The sequence below is a fragment of the Anomaloglossus baeobatrachus genome, chromosome 8, assembly GCF_048569485.1.
Source record: "Anomaloglossus baeobatrachus isolate aAnoBae1 chromosome 8, aAnoBae1.hap1, whole genome shotgun sequence".
Classification (NCBI taxonomy): domain Eukaryota; kingdom Metazoa; phylum Chordata; class Amphibia; order Anura; family Aromobatidae; genus Anomaloglossus; species Anomaloglossus baeobatrachus.
Genome location: NC_134360.1, coordinates 208104585 through 208125947, shown reverse-complemented (window position 1 = coordinate 208125947; position 21363 = coordinate 208104585). Strand labels below are relative to the sequence as shown.

Here is a 21363-nt window from a genome sequence, read left to right as displayed (position 1 = left end):
CTGTCGCCAGGCCGAACGGCAGTGCCACGAACTGGAGGTGTTCGTCTCCTATGGCGAAGCGCAGGAAGCGCTGATGCTCTGGAGCAATCGGAACGTGAAGATAAGCATCTTTGATATCGCTCGATGCAAGGAAATCTCCTTGGGACATTGAGGCGATGACGGAGCGGAGGGATTCCATCCGGAAGCGCCTGGTCTTTACGTGTTTGTTGAGCAGTTGTAGGTCCAGGACAGGACGGAAAGACCCGTCATTCTTTGGAACCACAAACAGGTTGGAGTAAAAATCGTGACCCTGTTGCTGAAGAGGAACAGGGATCACCACTCCTTCTGCCTTCAGAGTGCCCACCGCCTGCAGAAGAGCATCGGCTCTTTCGGGGGGCGGAGATGTTCTGAAGAATCGAGTCAGAGGACGAGAGCTGAACTCTATCCTGTAACCGTGAGACAGAATGTCTCTCACCCATCGGTCTTTTACCTGTGGCAGCCAGGTGTCGCAGAAGAGGGAGAGCCTGCCACCGACCGAGGATGCGGTGTGAGGCTGCCGTATGTCATGAGGAAGCCGCCTTGGTAGCGGCACCTCCGGCGGTTCCCGTAGCCACAAGGCCCTGCGTAATGCCACCGAATTGTCGGCTGCAACCGCCGTACGGCTCGCAGAGTCCAGGATAGCATTAATAGCGTAGGACGCAAATGCCGACGTTTGAGAGGTTATGGAAGCCACTAGCGGCGCAGACGTACGTGTGAGTGCGTCAATTTGGGCTTGACCCGCTGAGATAGCTTGGAGTGCCCATACTGCTGCGAATGCTGGAGCGAAAGACGCGCCGATAGCCTCATAGATGGATCTGAACCAGAGCTCCATCTGTCTGGCAGTGGCATCCTTGAGTGAGGCCCCATCTTCAACTGCAACTATGGATCTAGCCGCCAGTCTGGAGATTGGAGGATCCACCTTGGGACCCTGAGTCCAGCCCTTGACCACGTCAGGGGGGAAAGGATAACCTGTATCCTTAAGGCGCTTGGAAAAAACGCTTATCTGGACAAACTCGGTGTTTCTGGACTGCCTCTCTGAAGTCGGAGTGATCCAGAAACATACTCTCTGTACGCTTGGGGAACCTGAAACGGAACTTCTCCTGCTGAGAAGGTGACTCCTCTGCTGGTGGAGCTGAGGGAGAAGAAGGGAATTTTGTTACTTACCGTAAATTCCTTTTCTTCTAGCTCTTATTGGGAGACCCAGACGATTGGGGTATAGCTACTGCCCTCCGGAGGCCACACAAAGCACTACACTAAAAAGTGCAAGGCCCCTCCCCTTCTGGCTATACCCCCCCGTGGTATCACGGGTTCTCCAGTTTTAGTGCCAAAGCAAGAAGGAGGAAGCCAATAACTGGTTTAAACAAATTAACTCCGAATAACGTCGGAGAACTGAAAAACCGTTCAACATGAACAACATGTGTACCCGCAAACAACAAAAAAATCCCGAAGGACAACAGGGCGGGTGCTGGGTCTCCCAATAAGAGCTAGAAGAAAAGGAATTTACGGTAAGTAACAAAATTCCCTTCTTCTTCAGCGCTCTATTGGGAGACCCAGACGATTGGGACGTCCAAAAGCTGTCCCTGGGTGGGTAAAGAGATACCTCATGTTAGAGCTGCAAAACAGCCCTCCCCTACGGGGATGTCACTGCCGCCTGCAGGACTCTTCTACCTAAGCTGGCATCCGCCGAAGCATAGGTATGCACCTGATAATGTTTGGTGAAAGTGTGCAGACTCGACCAGGTAGCTGCCTGGCACACCTGTTGAGCCGAAGCCTGGTGTCGCAAAGCCCAGGACGCACCCACAGCTCTGGTTGAGTGGGCTTTCAGCCCTGAAGGAACCGGAAGCCCAGCAGAACGGTAGGCTTCCAGAATTGGTTCTTTGATCCATCGAGCCAGGGTGGCTTTAGAAGCCTGCGACCCCTTGCGCTGGCCAGCGACAAGGACAAAAAGTGCATCTGAACGGCGGATAGGCGCCGTGCGAGAAATATAGATTCTGAGTGCTCTCACCAGATCTAGCAAACGTAAGTCTTTCTCATACCGGTGAACCGGCTGAGGACAAAAGGAAGGCAAGGATATATCCTGATTAAGATGAAACGAGGATACGACCTTAGGGAGAAACTCCGGAATGGGGCGCAGCACTACCTTGTCCTGGTGGAACACCAGGAAGGGAGCCTTGGATGACAGAGCTGCCAGCTCAGACACTCGCCGAAGCGATGTGATCGCAACAAGAAACGCCACTTTCTGTGACAGGCGAGAAAAGGAAACGTCCTTTAGAGGCTCGAAGGGCGGCTTTTGCAGAGCAACTAGTACTCTGTTCAGATCCCATGGATCTAACGGCCGCTTGTACGGGGGCACAATATGACAGACCCCCTGTAGGAACGTGCGCACCTTAGGAAGACGTGCTAGACGCTTCTGAAAAAACACAGATAGTGCCGAGACTTGCCCTTTAAGGGAGCTGAGCGACAAGCCCTTTTCCAACCCCGATTGCAGGAAGGAAAGAAAGGTGGGCAATGCAAATGGCCAAGGGGATACTCTCTGTGCAGAGCACCAGGATAAGAAAATCTTCCACGTTCTGTGGTAGATCTTAGCAGATGTTGACTTCCTAGCTTGTCTCATTGTGGCTACGACTCCTCGAGATAATCCTGCGGACGCTAGGATCCAGGACTCAATGGCCACACAGTCAGGTTCAGGGCCGCAGAATTCTGATGGAAAAACGGCCCTTGGGACAGTAAGTCTGGTCGGTCTGGCAGTGACCACGGTCGACCGACCGTGAGATGCCACAGATCCGGATACCACGATCTCCTCGGCCAGTCTGGGGCGACGAGTATGACGCGGCTGCAATCGGATCTGATCTTGCGTAACACTCTGGGCAAGAGTGCCAGAGGTGGGAAGACGTATGGGAGCCGGAACTGCGACCAATCTTGAACTAATGCGTCTGCCGCCAGAGCTCTTTGATCGCGCGACCTCGCCATGAATGCCGGGACCTTGTTGTTGTGCCGGGACGCCATTAGGTCGACGTCCGGCACTCCCCATCGGCGACAGATTTCCTGAAACACGTCCGGGTGAAGGGACCACTCCCCTGCGTCCATGCCCTGGCGACTGAGGAAGTCTGCTTCCCAATTTTCTACGCCTGGGATGTGAACCGCGGATATGGTGGATGCTGTGTCCTCCACCCACATTAGAATGCGCCGGACTTCTTGGAATGCTTGCCGACTGCGCGTCCCTCCTTGGTGGTTGATGTATGCCACCGCTGTGGAGTTGTCCGACTGGATTCGGATCTGCTTTCCTTCCAGCCACTGTTGGAAGGCCAGTAGGGCAAGATACACTGCCCTGATTTCCAGAACATTGATCTGAAGGGTGGACTCCTGCGGAGTCCACGTCCCCTGGGCCCTGTGGTGGAGAAACACTGCTCCCCACCCTGACAGACTCGCATCTGTCGTGACCACTGCCCAGGATGGGGGCAGGAAGGATCTTCCCTGAGACAATGAGGTGGGAAGGAGCCACCATTGTAGAGAGTCCTTGGCCGTCTGGGAAAGAGAGACTTTCCTGTCCAGAGACGTTGACTTCCCGTCCCATTGGCGGAGAATGTCCCATTGAAGTGGGCGCAGATGAAACTGCGCAAAGGGAACTGCTTCCATGGCTGCCACCATCTTCCCGAGGAAGTGCATGAGGCGCCGTAAGGGGTGCGACTGGCCTTGAAGGAGGGATTGCACCCCTGTCTGTAGGGACCGCTGCTTGTTCAGCGGAAGCTTCACTCTCGCTGCTCGAGTATGAAACTCCATGCCAAGATACGTTAGCGACTGTGACGGTGACAGATTCGACTTTGGAAAGTTGATGATCCATCCGAACGTCTGTAGAGTCTCCAGCGTAGCATGTAGACTGAGTTGGCATGCCTCTTGAGAGGGTGCCTTGACAAGTAGATCGTCTAGGTAAGGGATCACCGAGTGTCCCTGAGAGTGCAAGACTGCTACCACCGCCGCCATGACCTTGGTGAAGACCCGGGGGGCTGTCGCCAGACCGAATGGCAGAGCTACGAACTGAAGATGGTCGTTTCCTATCACAAAACGTAGAAAACGTTGATGTTCTGTAGCAATTGGCACGTGGAGATAAGCATCTTTGATGTCTATTGAGGCAAGGAAGTCTCCTTGAGACATTGAGGCAACGACAGAGCGGAGGGTTTCCATCCGGAACCGTCTGGCGTGCACATGTTTGTTGAGCAGCTTTAGATCCAGAACAGGACGGAACGAGCCGTCCTTTTTTGGAACCACAAAGAGATTGGAGTAAAACCCTCGCCCTTGTTCCTGAGGCGGTACAGGAACCACTACTCCTTCCGCTCTTAGGGAGTCCACCGCCTGCAGCAGGGCATCTGCTCGGTCTGGATGTGGGGAGGTTCTGAAGAACCGAGCTGGAGGACGAGAACTGAACTCGATTCTGTACCCGCGAGACAAAATGTCTGTCACCCACCGGTCTTTGACCTGTGACATCCAAATGTCGGAAAAGCGGGAGAGCCTGCCCCCGACCGGAGATGCGGAGGGGGGGGGGCTGGAAGTCATGAGGTAGCCGCTTTGGAAGCGGTTCCTCCATTTGCTTTCTTGGGGCGTGCGTGAGCCCGCCAGGAATCTGAGACTCTTTGCTTCCTCTGAGTCCCTTTGGACGAGGAGAATTGTGTCTTGCCCGAACCTCGAAAGGACTGAAACCTCTGCTGCCATTTTTTCTGCTGAGGTTTGCTTGATCTGGGCTGGGGTAAGGAAGAGTCTTTACCCTTGGACTGTTTAATGATGTCAGCCAATGGCTCGCCAAACAGTCTATCTCTAGATAAAGGCAAGCTGGTTAAACATTTTTTGGAACCAGCATCTGCTTTCCAGTCCTTTAACCACAAGGCTCTGCGCAAAACTACCGAATTGGCGGACGCCATTGAGGTGCGGCTGGTAGATTCTAGGACCGCATTGATAGCGTAAGACGCAAACGCAGACATCTGCGAGGTAAGGGACGCCACTTGCGGCACCGCTGGATGTATGATAGCATCCACTTTTGCTAAACCAGCTGAAATAGCTTGGAGTGCCCATACGGCTGCGAATGCTGGAGCAAACGACGCGCCGATAGCTTCATAGACAGATTTTAACCAAAGGTCCATCTGTCTGTCATTGGCATCCTTAAGTGAAGCGCCATCCTCCACTGCAACTATGGATCTAGCTGCAAGTTTGGAAATCGGGGGGTCTACTTTTGGACACTGGGTCCAGCGCTTGACCACATCAGGGGGGAAAGGAAAACGTGTATCCTTAGAACGTTTAGAGAAACGCCTTTCTGGATGAGCGTCGTGTTTCTGGATTGACTCTCTGAAGTCAGAGTGATCCAAGAAAGCACTCAATTTACGCTTGGGATAGAGGAAACGAAACTTCTCCTGCTCTGCAGCTGCCTCCTCTGCAGAAGGAGCTGGGGGAGAAATATCCAACAGTCTATTGATGGCTGAGATAAGCTCGTTTACCATGGCGTCCCCATCCGGGGTATCCAGATTGAGAGGGGTTCCAGGATAAGACTCCTGATCACTCTCTTCAGACGCATCACAGGGCGACTGATTGCGCTGAGACCCTGAGCAGTGTGATGACGTTGAGGGTCTTTCCCAGCGAGCTCGCTTAGGGTGGCTAGGGCTATCATCTGAGTCATAATACTCAGCCTGGGAAGCCGGGGACCCCCTTGCAGTCTGGATTAATTCCAACTGAGGGGGATTAGAGGACAGAGACCTCGCCGTGTCCATAGACTGAGCCCCAGTCATGGATTGCAAAGTTTCAAGGATTTTTGCCATAGTCACAGACATTCCATCAGCAAAAACTGCAAAGTCTGTCCCTGACACCGGGGCAGGACTTACAAGCGTCTCAGCCTGGGTCACTACCCCTCCGGACTCCGGCTGGCGAAGCAGCACCGGATCTGAGCATTGCACACAATGGGGGTCTTTGGAACCTGCTGGTAGAGCAGCCCCACATGCAGCACACGCAGTGTACACAGCCCTAGCCTTGGCAGCCTTGCGTTTTGTGGATGACATGTTGCTGCCTCCTCAGAGCGATCTGGGGTATCCAGCCAGGAAGCGACCTCACAGTGCAAGAAATAAATAAATATATATATCTGGTGACACAGTACACCAATGCACACTGAGGCACTAGAGGGGCCAGCTGAAATGCCGCTTACCGCCCGCTTAAGAGCGGATGTGTGGTCTCCAAAAGCCCCCTAGTCCAGGTCTCCCAGAGCCTTGCGTCCTTCCTCTAGCCAGACTGCATGTAATGGCTGCCGGCGTCCTGGGAGAGGAGGGGGGGCGGGCCCTGGGCGTTCCTGACTAAGAGCGGGAAGCCTGCTTCCCTCTGTGCCTAGTGAGAGGGCTGGAGCATGTAAATCAGGCTCCAGCCCTCGTCGCTGCTGCGAAACAGCGTCTCTCCCCTACCCTGATTGACAGGGTGGGGGCGGGAACGAAGCGGAGCTAGGCCGCAAAAGCCGGGGACTGGATTTATAAACGCCGCCGCCGTAAAAGCGCGGTCGGCGTGTCCCCGGCGCACTACAAGTCACAGCAGCGCCGCCGGTCCAGTGGGGGTCGGCGCTGCGTTCCCACAACACAAAAGTCCCCCAGTAAACTGCAGGAACACCAACTCAATCGTTACGGTCCCCGGCGCACTACAACACCCAGCCAGCCCGGAGTGTGTCTGTGCCTGCCGGGGACACAGAGTACCTGTATGATGCAGGGCCTTGTCCCTGATTGTACTCCTGCTCCGTATCCATCAGGTGCTATGGGTCTGTGGATGGAGCCCGGCGTCAGAGCTTAGAGGCCGGCAGGATCCCACTTCCACAGAGCCCTACAAGGGGATGTGGAAGGAAAACAGCATGTGGGGCTCCAGCCCCTGTACCAGCAATAGGTACCTCAACCTTACAACACCATCCACGGGTGAGAAGGGAGCATGCTGGGGGCCCTATATGGGCCCTCTTTTCTTCCATCCGAAATAGTCAGCAGCTACTGCTGACTAAAATCTGTGGAGCCATGCGTGGATGTCTGACCTCCTTCGCACAAAGCTTGAAAACTGGAGAACCCGTGATACCACGGGGGGGTATAGCCAGAAGGGGAGGGGCCTTGCACTTTTTAGTGTAGTGCTTTGTGTGGCCTCCGGAGGGCAGTAGCTATACCCCAATCGTCTGGGTCTCCCAATAGAGCGCTGAAGAAATATCCAGCATCATATTTATGGACGCAATAAGATCATTCACTATGGCGTCCCCATCAGGGGTATCAAGGTTGAGAGCGACCTCAGGATCAGAATCCTGATCAGCTACCTCCGCTTCATCATACAGAGAGTCATTTCTCTAAGACCCTGAACAATGTGATGAGGTCGAGGGGATTTCCAAGCGAGCTCGCTTAGGCGGTCTGGGACTGCGGTCCGTGTCAGAGACCTCACCCTGGGATCTATGAGACACCCCGGGGGAACATTGTTGTTCCAACTGAGGGGAACCAGGGGGCAGTGATTCCACAGTGCCCATGGTTTGAGATACCGGTCTGGACTGCAAAGCTTCTAGTATTTTAGCCATAGTCTCAGAAAGTCTGTCAGTAAAAACTGCAAACTCCGTCCCTGTCACCTGGACAGTGTTAGCTGGTTGTTCCCCCTGGGCCCCCCTTAGCAGAGGCTCCGGCTGAGTAAGTGCCACAGGGGCCCACAATGAGGGTCAGTGGAACCTGCCGGTAGCGAGGTTGTACATGCGGCGCAGGCAGCATAGTAAGCCTGTGTTCTGGCACCCTTGTCCTTTGAGCAACACAACAGGGTATATAACCAGGAATCAACTGTGCACTATACAGTGTAAAGTATAGCCTGCAAACATATAAACTATAATCACACTTCTACACAAGTGGGGTCAGCACCTCAGGTGCTGCTTACCGCCCGCTTAAAGCGGTTGTGTGGCCACCAGCATCCCTGCCTGGGTCCCCCAGAGTTTGTCTCCCCTCTGCAGCGTCCTAGGAGCTGACAGGAATGGCTGCCGGCGTCCTGAGGAGAGGAGGGAGCCGTGGGCGTGACCCAGAAAGTGCGGGAGCTGGTGCCTCACTGTGCACAGTGAGGGGGGTGGAGTATGCAAAGCATGCTCCAGCCCCCAGTGCTGCCGTGCTGTACAGCATCCCGCCCTTCCCCTGACTGGCAGGGCTGAGGGCGGGAAGAAACGGAGACTAGGCCCAAAAGCCGGGTACTCGAGTTATAAGCGCGGCCGCCGTATAAGCACGGCCGACGCAGAGTCCCCGGCGCACTAACAGTCCCAGCCGCGCCTCAGTAAAAACAATGGCAGCGGCGGTTAGCGCGGTAGTCCCCATACACAAACACACTCAGCGACGCTGCAGTGTATAATGGCACAAACGCGGTCAGCGCCGCGGTCCCCGGTGCACTAGCACACCCAGCAATGCTGGAGTGTTGCTGTGCGCGGTCCCCACGGGGACACAGAGTACCTTAAAGTAGCAGGGCCATGTCCCTGAACGATACCCGGCTCCTATCCAGCAGGCTCCTCAGGAGTTGTGGATGAAGCACGGTCTCAGTGCCTGGAGACCGATGGGATCCCACTTCACCCAGAGCCCTAAGGGGGATGGGGAAGGAAAACAGCATGTGGGCTCCAGCCTCCGTACCCGCAATGGATACCTCAACCTTAACAACACCGCCGACAAGAGTGGGGTGAGAAGGGAGCATGCTGGGGGCCCTATATGGGCCCACTTTTCTTCCATCCGACATAGTAGCTGCTGCTGACTAATCTGTGGAGCTGTGCGTGCATGTCGGCCTCCTTCGCACAAAGCATAAAAACTGAGGAGCCCGTGGGAGCACGGGGGGTGTATAGGCAGAAGGGGAGGGGCTTTACACTTTTAGTGTAATACTTTGTGCGGCCTCCGGAGGCATAGCCTATACACCCAATTGTCTCAATTGTCTGGGTCTCCCAATGGAGCGACAAAGAAAAGGAATTTACGGTAAGTAAACAAAATTCCCTTCTTCTTTGTCGCTCCATTGGGAGACCCAGACAATTGGGACGTCCAAAAGCAGTCCCTGGGTGGGTAAAAGAATACCTCGATAAAAAGAGCCGAAACAACGGCCCCCTCTCACAGGTGGGCGACCGCCGCCTGAAGGACTCGCCTACCTAGGCTGGCATCTGCCGAAGCATAGGCATGCACCTGATAGTGTTTCGTGAAAGTGTGCAGACTCGACCAGGTAGCCGCCTGACACACCTGCTGAGCCGTAGCCTGGTGCCGCAATGCCCAGGACGCACCCACGGCTCTGGTAGAATGGGCTTTCAGCCCTGAAGGAATCGGAAGCCCAGAAGAACGGCAGGCTTCAAAAATCGGTTCCTTGATCCACCGAGCCAAGGTTGACTTGGAAGCCTGCGACCCTTTACGCTGGCCAGCGACAAGGACAAAGAGCGCATCAGACCGGCGCATTGGCGCCGTGCGAGACACGTAGATCCGGAGTGCTCTCACTAGATCTAACAAATGCAAATCCTTTTCATATTGGTGAATTGGATGAGGGCAAAATGAAGGTAAGGAGATATCCTGATTGAGATGAAAAGGGGACACCACCTTAGGGAGAAAGTCCGGGACCGGACGCAGAACCACCTTATCCTGGTGAAATACCAGGAAGGGGGCTTTGCATGACAGCGCTGCAAGCTCTGACACTCTACGGAGTGAAGTAACCGCCACTAGAAATGCCACCTTCTGCGAAAGACGTGATAGAGAGACATCCCGCAGCGGTTCAAAAGGTGGTTTTTTGAAGAGCCCATAGAACCATGTTGAGATCCCAGGGTTCCAGCAGACGCTTGTAAGGTGGGACTATGTGGCAAACTCCCTGCAGGAACGTGCGGACCTGCGGAAGCCTGGCTAGACGCTTTTGAAAAAAAACACGGAAAGCGCCGAGACTTGACCTTTGAGAGAGCCGAGAGACAACCCTTGTCCAATCCCGATTGAAGGAAGGAAAGAAACCTGGGTAAGGCAAACGGCCAGGGGGTAAACCCCCTCTCCGAGCACCAGGCTAAGAAGATCCTCCAAGATCTGTAATAGATCTTTGCGGACGTTGGTTTCCTGGCCTGTCTCATAGTGGCAATGACATCTTGAGACAACCCTGAGGACGCTAAGAGCCAGGACTCCATGGCCACACAGTCAGGTTGAGGGCCGCAGAATTCAGATGGAAAAATGGCCCTTGAGATAGCAAGTCTGGTCGGTCTGGGAGCGCCCACGGTTGCCCCACCGTGAGATGCCACAGATCCGGGTACCACGACCGCCTCGGCCAATCTGGAGCGACGAGAATGGCGTGGCGGCAGTCGGACCTGATCTTGGGCAACACTCTGGGCAGCATTGCCAGAGGAGGGAATACATAAGGCAGTTGAAACTGCGACCAATCCTGAACTAAGGCGTCCGCCGCCAGAGCTCTGTGGTCCTGAGACCGTGCCATGAACGCCGGGACCTTGTTGTTGTGCCGAGACGCCATGAGATCGACGTCCGGCGGTCCCCAGCGGCAACAGATCTCTTGAAACACGTCCGGGTGGAGAGACCATTCCCCCGCGTCCATGCCCTGGCGACTGAGGAAGTCTGCTTTCCAGTTTTCTACGCCCGGAATGTGAACTGCGGAGATGGTGGAGGCTGTGGCCTCCGCCCACAGCAGAATCCGCCGGACTTCTTGGAAGGCTTGACGACTGCGAGTGCCGCCCTGGTGGTTGATGTACGCAACCGCCGTGGCGTTGTCCGACTGTATGCGGATCTGCCTGCCCTCGAGCCACCGATGGAACGCTTTGAGGGCTAGATACACTGCCCTTATCTCCAGAACATTGATCTGAAGGGAGGACTCTGTCGGAGTCCAGGTTCCCTGAGCCTTGTGGTGGAGAAAAACTGCTCCCCATCCTGACAGGCTCGCGTCCGTCGTGACCATAGCCCAAGATGGGGGCAGAAAGGATTTTCCTTTTGACAGAGAAGTGGGGAGAAGCCACCACTGAAGTGAGGTCTTGGCTTCCAGAGACAGAGAGACGTTCCTGTCCAAGGACGTCGGCCTCTTGTCCCATTTGCGGAGAATGTCCCATTGGAGAGGACGCAGATGAAATTGCGCAAATGGAACTGCCTCCATTGCTGCCACCATCTTCCCCAGGAAGTGCATGAGGCGCCTCAAGGGGTGCGACTGGGCCCGTAGAAGGGATTGCACCCCTGTCTGCAGCGACCGCTGTTTGTCCAGCGGTAGCTTGACCATCGCTGAGAGCGTATGAAACTCCATCCCGAGGTACGTCAGTGACTGGGTCGGAGACCAATTTGACTTTGGAAAATTGATGATCCACCCGAACCTCTGGAGAGTCTCCAGAGCAACGGTCAGACTGTGTTGACAAGCCACCCGTGAGGGTGCCTTGACTAGGAGATCGTCTGGGTAAGGGATCACCGAGTGGCCATGAGAGTGTAGGATCGCTACGACGGATGCCATGACCTTGGTGAAGACCCGTGGGTCTGTCGCCAGGCCGAAAGGCAGTGCCACAAACTGAAGGTGTTCGTCCCCGATGGCGAAACGCAGGAAGCGTTGATGCTCTTGAGCGATCTGCCATGGAGATAGGCATCTTTGATGTCGATTGATGCTAGGAAGTCTCCTTGGGACATCGAAGCGATGACAGATCGGAGGGATTCCATGCGAAACCGCCTGGTTGTCACATGTTTGTTGAGCAATTTGAGGTCCAAAACGGAACGGAATGAGCCGTCCTTTTTTGGCACCACGAACAGATCGGAGTAAAAACCGCGACCGCGTTCCTGAAGGGGAACGGGGATCACCACTCCTTCTGTTTTCAGAGTGTCCACCGCCTGAAAAAGCGCAACGGTCCGTTCGGGGGGCGGAGATGTTCTGAAAAAAACGAGTCGGAGGACGAGAGCTGAACTCTATCCTGTAACCGTGAGACAGAATGTCTCTCACCCATCGGTCTTGGAAATGTGGCCACCAGGCGTCGCAAAAGCGGGAGAGCCTGCCACCGACCGAGGATGCGGTTTGGGGCGGCCGACGACCGCATTAATCTCAGCCAGAGAAGCTGAGATAGCTTGGAGTGCCCTCACGGCTGCGAAGGCCGGAGCAAAAGATGCGCCTATGGCTTCATAGATGGATTTCATCATAAGCTTTATTTGCCTGACAGTGGCATCCATGAGAGATGAACCATCTGCCACTAATACTACGGATCTAGCCGCCAGTCTGGAGACTGGAGGATCCACCTTGTGACACTGAGCCCAACCCTTAACTACGTCAGGGGGTGAAAGGGTAACGTGTGTCATTAAGGCGCTTAGTAAAGCGCTTGTCCGGAAAGTTCTGTGCTTCTGGACAGCCTTTCTGGAGTTAGAGTGATCGAAAAAACGCACTCCGTGTACATTTGGGAAACCTAAACTGGTGTTTCTCCCGCTGTGAAGCCGACTCCTCCATAGGAGAAGATGGGGAAGAGAGGTCTAGCACCTGGTTGATCGACGCTATAAGGTCATTTACTATGGCGTCCCCTTCAGGTGTATCCAGATTGAGAGCAACGTCAGGTTCAGAGCCCTGAGCTGCGACCTCCGCTTCATTCTCCCGAGAGTCCTCAAGCTGAGACCCCGAACAGCGTGATGAAGTCGTGGAAGGTTCCCAGCGAGCCCGGTTAGCCTGTCTGAGGCCGCGGTCCGTGTCGGAGTTCTCACCGTGGGATCTGGGTGTTACCCCAGGAGCCCCTTGTTGTACCGACCCAGAGGGGCCTGGGAGCGATGAACTCACAGCGCCCTGGCCCTGTGTTACCGGTCTGGACTGCAAAGCTTCCAGCTTAGCAGCCCCTCTGTTCATAGACTGGGCCATGGAATGTGAAAGCGACTCAGAGAGTTGCTCAGTCAAACGTGCAAACTCTGTCCCTGCCATTGTGTACCCGCAATGGGTACCTCAACCTTAACAGCACCGCCGACTCAGTGGGGTGAGAAGGGAGCATGCCGGGGGCCCTGTTAGGGGCCCTCTTTTCTTCCATCCGATATAATCAGCAGCTGCTGCTGACTAAAATGTGGAGCATTGTGTGAATGTCAGCCTCCTTCAACACAAAGCATAAAACTGATGGGCCCGTGATGCACGGGAGGGTGTATAGGCAGAGGGGAGGGGTTACACTTTTTAAAGTGTAATACTTTGTGTGGCCTCCGGAGGCAGTAGCTATATACCCAATTGTATAAAACTAATTGTCTGGGTCTCCCAATGGAGCGACAAAGAGACAAAATTGTCTGGGTGACCCCAAACTTTTGAACTGTAGTATAGATAAGCTCCACTAAATTGTTGTGGGTCTGTAAGTGAAGGCGATCGGATCGTTATCACCGCAGTGGTTTATTTCATAAACTTACATTGAGAAGCACTTCATTATCCCTTCTCCGCCATCTAACTCCAGAATGTCAGCTCTTCTGCTCCACAAGCCTTCGCCCACCGTATTTCTACCTCCAAAATCAGCTGTAGATAAGAAAGAAATGTGACTCTCGAATTCTCAAACACTAAAACGATTCTTATCATGGATTGTGCTTTGTAGTGGACTTACAAGACATGGCGTCCAGCATGTTGCCCTTCGCGGAGGGGTCTTCTGCCTGCAGTGGTGGCATCTGCTGAATTTCTGGCTGAGACTGAAAGAGAGATAAGGAGTAAAACATTTAAGTGCCCCAGAAAAGTTCTGTTAAGGTAGATGTGCAATGTGAGAGCGCGGATTGAGAGTTTTCAGTCGTACAGTGGAACCTCAGTTTACGAGTAACCCAATTAGTGAGTATTTTGCTATACGAGCAAAGCTTGCTGTAAATTTGTAACTCAGTTTACGAGCAAATACCGCACACACTTCCGGTTCTGTACTTTCACTGCGCTCTGACCCGCTCTTGCAGTCCGCACAAACGCGCATATTATGCTCACCTTACCTTCCGTTCCCTCGCCGGCCTCCTGGTTCTTTTAGTTCGCCGGTACAGAATGTATTGGGTAACCATCGCGAAGTTCTGCTGTCAGACGCTTCTCAAAAGCCAGCGTGCTGACCAATCAGAGGCAAGCGGCTCATGCCTTTGACGTCAGCGCTCTGGCAGCGGAAGGTCCGGCATCGGTCGCGATGGTTACCCGATACACATCGTGTACCGGTGGACTACAAGAACCAGGAGGCCGGCGAGGGAACGGAAGGTAAGGTGAGCATAATAGGTGTGTGTGCGCGTGTGTGGAATGGCACAATGGGGGACCAGGATGGGACATTGAACAAGTTGTGGAATGAATTGTCTGAGTTTGCATTATTTCCTATGGGAAATTTTGCTTTGCTAGACGAGTAACTTGGTTTACAAGCACACTCCCAGAACGGATTGTTCTAGTAAACCAAGGCTCCACTGTACTTGCATGTCAGACTTCCCTGGGTCTCCACTTATTAGAATGTTTTGTTGTTTTTTTTTATCCACTGGCTAATATAAAGCAAGTTGTAATAAAGGAATCTGATTATCCCATCATATTCTATCCTTCTAGTACACGAGAACTGCTGCACGATATACAGAAACCATGAAAAGCTCATGTCCTCTCTGCTAACTACATCTCCGAAAAAGTGAAGGGGGAGAGGGGTTATTTGTTACTACTGGCAGGTCACCTATTAACCCCATTGAATGACAAATCGGCTCATTCCCATGTAAACTTGCTGTAATCTGCTGTCCTTCTGCAGCAAATCTATTGTCCAAACCCAAGGGTTGAGCCTTTTGCCGAAATGCACCTTTGACCCTACCCTTAGGGTATCTTTAAGATGCTCTTAAATTATAGAGTTGGGGATGTTTGGGTTGGATACCTGCTAATTGCCCATGCCGTTAAGAACATGTGCACACCCAAAGTCTTCAGCACTGCTCATCCTGAAGCAAGCTACACCTTTAATTACAAGGAGCTATGCATTTGTCTCCAAGTTACGTTGCACATACCTGCACCACAAGGATGCGTCCGTTATCGGCTTGTATGAAGAAGGTCCAGGAGGAGCTCATGAAGTTCTGTGTGGAGTCCATCATATCACTCCAGAAAGCTCTTACCATGGTCAGAGGAAAGAGGATATGTATCCGAGGCGTCATGACAGAGAGCTGCAACGACAACATTATCATTATTTCTTCTCGCATGTGAACTTTTATGGGAGAGACCTTCTTAAAAGGCACGGATTTTGCCTGTAAGGCTGCTTTCACACATCTGGTTTTAGCAGAGCTGGCCAATCCGGCTCTAAAACCTATGCAACGGAAGAGGTGACAAAACCGCATCCTTTGCATAAGTTTTGTACATGCGGCCCGTCCGTTTTTTGCCGCTTGCGGCAGGCTACTGAGCATGCACAGTGGAAAAAAAAACGCATGCGGCTGCCGAATGCGTTTTTTTTGCCGCAGCACGCCGCATGCGACGTCCATAGGCATGCATTGCAAATGTGGCGCAATGAGTTTTTTTTGCCGGACAAAAAAAAAAACGTGCCAGGCAACGTTACATCCGGCTGCCGCATCGGCTAAATCTGCCGCATGCGGCAAAAACCGGACGGAATGCAAGCCCATGCGGCACAATACGGCACTAATGTAAGTCTATGCAAAAAAAACGCAACCAGCGGGAAAAAAAAACAAACAAACAAAAAACGGTGTTTTTTCTGCAACGCGCCGGATTGTGCCGCACAGGAAAAACCGGATGTGTGAGAGCAGCCTAAGAAAGACATTTTCCCCACAGCGTTTGCTGCACTGGTAATGTGGAATTATAGTGGAAGCCACTTCAATGAATGGAGGGGTAAAGTTAACCAGAACAGTCCTCTCATTTCAGAGAGGATGGCGAGTAAGGCACAGGCTTCATGATACATTTATATGCCCGAACAGAGACTCTATACGTCACATCCACTATGGTACTGTTCTCACCTCTTCTTGTCGCTTCTCTGCAAAAGGCATCTCGCTGTGACAGCCGAGGATACAGGCATACTCCTCATTGGACGGTGGATACGCTTCTGTGCAAGCTGTAGAGGAATATAAAAAAACAAAAACAAGAAAACACAGAATGAAATCTGAGAAAATATCTCCATTACCTGTGATAATACCTGCTACATTATTGGAGGGTGGGGGAGGGGTTATGACTTCTGGGACACCCATGCCCCCTAATAACGTCTACTTGTTAGGTTACGTTCACACGTGTCCCATTTTTCCTCTGTGGGTAAAAGTGCATGTGACCCTAACCTTAAAATGCTTTTAGGTGCTGTGCACACGTTTTTCGTGTGCTTCTTTTCTGTACATAAAAGGCATTACGTTTGCGCGTTTTTTCCTGCTTTTTTTTTTTGTCTTGGCGATTGCGGGGGTTCAGGCGCTGATCGCAGGCTGATGTTACAGCCGGGACCCTGCTCTCACTGCACGGAGCGGTCCCCGTATTGCTCTGGCAATTTAACCCCCTAAATGCTGCCATCAGTAGGATCGCAGTTTTCAGAAGGCGGGGAGAGGAATCACTTACCTCTCCCTGGTAATCGGGTACCTGTAATGCGATCACAGGGACTCGATCACTGCCATAGTAACCCTGCGTCATCATCATGATGACCCCGGGTTACTGCGCTATGGAGAACCTCACACACCATGCTTTATGCACGGTGTGTGAGGCGAAGTGCTGCAATATAATTCCCTGTAGTGAAAACATTGCAGGGGATTATAGAACGCAGGAAATAAACGCAGAAACAATTGACACACTGCTTCTTATTTCAGCAACAAAATCTGCAAGGAAAAAAGAAGCAGCGTGTGCATAGCAAGTCACGATTCTCATAGACTTTGCTGAAATGCTTTTTCCTTGCTATTATTGATTAACATAAGCATAGAAAAATGCATTAAAAAAAAAATAATAAAAAAAATAATATGCCATGTGGGCACATAGCCTAAGGGGTACTTTGCTCACTACGACATCGCAGGTGCGATGTCGGTGGGGTCAAATCGAAAGTGACGCACATCCGACATCGCAGTATGTGAAGTGAATCCTTTTACATACGATTAACGAGCGCAAAAGCGTCGTTATCGTATGATCGGTGTAGGGTCCGACATTTCCATAATTTTGCAGCAGCGACGGTACGATGTTGTTCCTCGTTCCAGCAGGCAGCACACATCGCTGTGTGAGAAGCTGCAGGAGCGAGGAACATCACCTACCTGTGTCCCGGCCGGCTATGCGGAAGGAAGGAGGTGGGCGGGATGTTTACGTCCCGCTCATCTCCGCCCCTCTGCTTCTATTGGCCGCCTGGCGTGTGACATCGCTGTGACGCCGCACGACCCGCCCCCTTAGGAAGGAGGCGGGTCGCCGCCCAGAGCGACGGTCGCAGGGCAGGTGGGTGCGTGTGAAGCTGCCGTAGCGATAATATTCGCTACGGCAGCAATCACAAGATATCGCAGCTGCGACGGGGGCAGGGACTATCGCTTCAGTGTCGGTAACACATTGTTACCGATGTCGCAGCGTGCAAAGTACCCCTTAGGGTCATCCCACGACGCAAATCAACATAACTTGTGCCCTTATAACTGTATGCACCCTGCAATTCACCTGATTCACAGTCTGTCTTAGTCTTGTTCAAGTCGTCTCCTTCATCAGCAAATTGACAGATGGAAAAAAGCCGACAGCCACGGTGACAGGCGAACAGCTCCTCCTCCTATGGAGAAAAAAGAAGAAACTTTCTGCATTGACTGGGATACAGTGCATCCTTGGATTACAAGCAGAATTGGTTCCGGGACTAAGCTCTTAATCCAAGTTACTCTTATGTCAAAGCAAATTTTCCCATAGGAAATAATTAAAACGCAGACAATTCGTTCCACAACCCAAAAATATTTACTGTATTTATACAAAAGATGAGGATGTCCAGCTCTTCAGGCAAAAAAGAAGGGAATTTTGTTTACTTACCGTAAATTCCTTTTCTTCTAGCTCCAATTGGGAGACCCAGACAGTGGGTGTATAGCTACTGCCTCTGGAGGCCGCACAAAGAACTACACTTAAAAGTGTAAGGCCCCTCCCCTTCTGGCTATACACCCTCCCGTAGGAGTACGGATTCCTCAGTTTTAGTACCAAAGCAAGGAGGAGGAAAGCCAATAACAGTTTCAAAAACAAATTCAATCCGATAACAAGATCGGAGAACTTAAGAAACAACATGAACAACATGTGCACCCGAAAAACGAAACCCTAAGAACAAATAGGGCGGGTGCTGGGTCTCCCAATTGGAGCTAGAAGAAAAGGAATTTACGGTAAGTAAACAAAATTCCCTTCTTCTTTTTCGCTCCTAATTGGGAGACCCAGACAGTGGGACGTCCAAAAGCAGTCCCTGGGTGGGTAAAAAGATACCACATGAACGGGCTGTCAGACAGCCTCTTCCTACAGGTGGGCCACCGCCGCCTGAAGGACCTGTCTACCTAGGCTGGCATCTGCCGAAGCGTAGGTATGCACTTGATAGTGTTTGGTAAACGTGTGCAGACTCGACCAGGTAGCCGCCTGGCACACTTGCTGAGCCGTAGCCTGATGCCGCAATGCCCAGGACGCACCCACGGCTCTGGTAGAATGGGCCTTCAGTCCAGATGGAATCGGAAGCCCAGCAGAACGGTATGTGTGAAGAATTGGTTCCTTGATCCACCGCGCCAGGGTGGATTTGGAAGCTTGCGATCCCTTATGCTGACCAGCGACTAGGACAAAGAGCGCATCAGAACGGCGTAGAGACGCCGTGCGAGAAATGTAAATCCTGAGTGCTCTCACCAGGTCCAACAGATGTAAACCCTTTTCAAATTGGTGAACTGGATGCGGACACAAAGATGGCAAAGTGATATCCTGATTGAGATGAAAGGAAGAAACCACCTTGGGAGAAAACTCTGGAATTGGACGCAGTACTACCTTGTCTTGGTGAAACACCAGGAAGGGAGATTTGCAAGATAACGCCGCTAGCTCGGACACTCTTCGAAGAGACGTGACCGCCACAAGAAAAACTACTTTTTGTGAAAGCCGAGAAAGGGAAACCTCTTTCAAAGGCTCGAAAGGCGGCTTCTGGAGAGCAATGAGAACCTTGTTCAGATCCCAGGGTTCCAATGGCCGTCTGTAAGGAGGAACGATATGAGAAACTCCTTGGAGAAACGTGCGTACTTTAGAAAGCCGTGCCAAGCGCTTCTGAAAGAATACGGATAGCGCGGAGACTTGACCCTTAAGAGAGCTAAGCGACAAACCTTTTTCCAACCCAGACTGCAGGAAGGAAAGAAAAATTGGCAATGCAAATGGCCAGGGAGAAAACCCTTGAGCCAAGCACCACGCTAAGAATATCTTCCACGTCCTGTGATAGATCTTAGCTGAGGATGGTTTTCTAGCCTGTCTCATTGTGGCAACAACTTCATGAGATAAACCTGAGGCCGCTAGGATCCAGGACTCAATGGCCACACAGTCAGGTTCAGGGCCGCAGAATTCAGATGGAAAAACGGCCCTTGAGACAGCAAATCTGGACGGTCTGGTAGTGTCCACGGTTGGCCTACCGTGAGATGCCACAGATCCGGGTACCACGACCTTCTTGGCCAATCTGGAGCGACGAGTATGGCTCGATGGCAGTCGGACCTGATTTTCCGGAGAACTCTGGGTAACAATGCTAGAGGTGGGAACACATAGGGGAGTCGGAATTGCGACCAATCCTGAACCAAGGCGTCTGCCGCCAGTGCTCGGTGATCGTGAGACCGTGCCATGAAAACTGGGACCTTGTTGTTGTGCCGTGACGCCATCAGATCGACGTCCGGCGTCCCCCAGCGGCAACAGATCTGCTGAAACACGTCCGGGTGAAGGGACCATTCTCCTGCGTCCATGCCCTGGCGACTGAGAAAGTCTGCTTCCCAGTTTTCCACGCCTGGGATGTGAACTGCGGATATGGTGGACGCTCTGCTTTCCACCCACGTCAAAATCCGCTGGACTTCTTGAAAAGCTTGGCGACTGCGTGTTCCCCCTTGGTGGTTGATGTACGCCACCGCCGTGGAATTGTCCGACTGAATCCGAATCTGCTTGCCTTCCAGCCATTGTTGGAAGGCTCGCAGGGCAAGATAGATTGCTCTGATTTCCAGAACATTGATCTGCAGGGTGGACTCTTCCTGAGTCCACGTCCCCTGAGCCCTGTGGTGGAGAAACACCGCTCCCCACCCTGATAGGCTCGCATCCGTCGTGACCACTGCCCAGGACGGGGGAAGGAACGACTTTCCCTGTGACAATGAGGTGGGGAGAAGCCACCAACGCAGAGAGTCCTTGGCAGTCTGAGAGAGGGAGACAGTCCTGTCGAGGGACGTCGATTTCCCATCCCATTGGCGTAGAATGTCCCATTGTAGAGGGCGCAGATGAAACTGCGCGAACGGGACTGCCTCCATTGCTGCTACCATCTTTCCTAGGAAATGCATGAGGCGCCTCAGTGAGTGCGACTGGCTCTGAAGGAGAGATTGCACTCCAGTCCGTAGCGAGCACTGCTTGTCCAGTGGAAGCTTCACTATCGCTGAGAGAGTATGAAACTCCATGCCAAGATAAGTCAGAGATTGGGTCGGGGTTAGATGAGACTTTGGAAAGTTGATAATCCACCCGAAACTCTGGAGAGTGTCTAGTGCCACCTTCAGACTGTGCTGGCATGCCTCTTGAGAGGGTGCCTTTATAAGCAGGTCGTCTAGATACGGGATGACCGAGTGACCCTGCGAGTGCAGAACAGCTACTACTGCTGCCATGACTTTGGTGAAGACCCGGGGGGCTGTTGCCAGACCGAAAGGTAACGCTACGAACTGCAGGTGTTCGTCGTGTATGACGAAGCGTAGGAAACGCTGATGCTCTGGTGCAATCGGCACGTGGAGATACGCATCTTTGATATCTATTGATGCTAGAAAATCTCCTTGAGACATTGAGGCTATGACGGAGCGTAGGGATTCCATCCGGAACCTCCTGACTTTTACGTGTCTGTTGAGCAACTTTAGATCCAGGACGGGTCGATACGATCCGTCCTTTTTTGGGACCACAAACAGATTGGAGTAAAAACCGTGACCTTGTTCCTGAAGAGGGACGGAGGTCACCACTCCTTCCGCCTTTAGAGCGGCCACCGCCTGCAACAGAGCATCGGCTCGGTCTGGTGGTGGAGAAGTTCTGAAGAAACGAGTTGGCGGACGAGAACTGAACTCTATCCTGTACCCGTGAGACAGAATATCCCTCACCCAACGGTCTTTGACGCGTGACAGCCAAATGTCGCCAAAGTGGGAAAGCCTCCCACCGACCGCGGGTGTGGGAATCGGAGACTGCAAGTCAGGAGGACGCCGTCTTGGCAACGGTTCCTCCGGCTGTCCTTTTTGGGCGTGACTGAGACCTCCAAGAATCTGAGCGTCTCTGGTCTTTTTGAGTCTTTTTTGA

At 52.7% G+C, this 21363-nt stretch overlaps 1 protein-coding gene across 1 annotated transcript in view; it reads right to left on the bottom strand.

Annotated features, from left to right (window-relative positions):
- The window catches only part of TMEM59 (transmembrane protein 59), a 68065-nt gene that overhangs the window by 25677 nt on the left and 21025 nt on the right, over positions 1-21363 (bottom strand). The window contains exons 2-6 of the mRNA XM_075320125.1: positions 17524-17629; positions 15882-15976; positions 14931-15083; positions 13550-13631; positions 13362-13464 (exon numbers count right to left, since the gene is read on the bottom strand). Of these exons, the coding sequence (XP_075176240.1) occupies positions 13362-13464; positions 13550-13631; positions 14931-15083; positions 15882-15976; positions 17524-17629 (539 nt within the window). The remainder of the gene's footprint in view (positions 1-13361; positions 13465-13549; positions 13632-14930; positions 15084-15881; positions 15977-17523; positions 17630-21363) is intronic.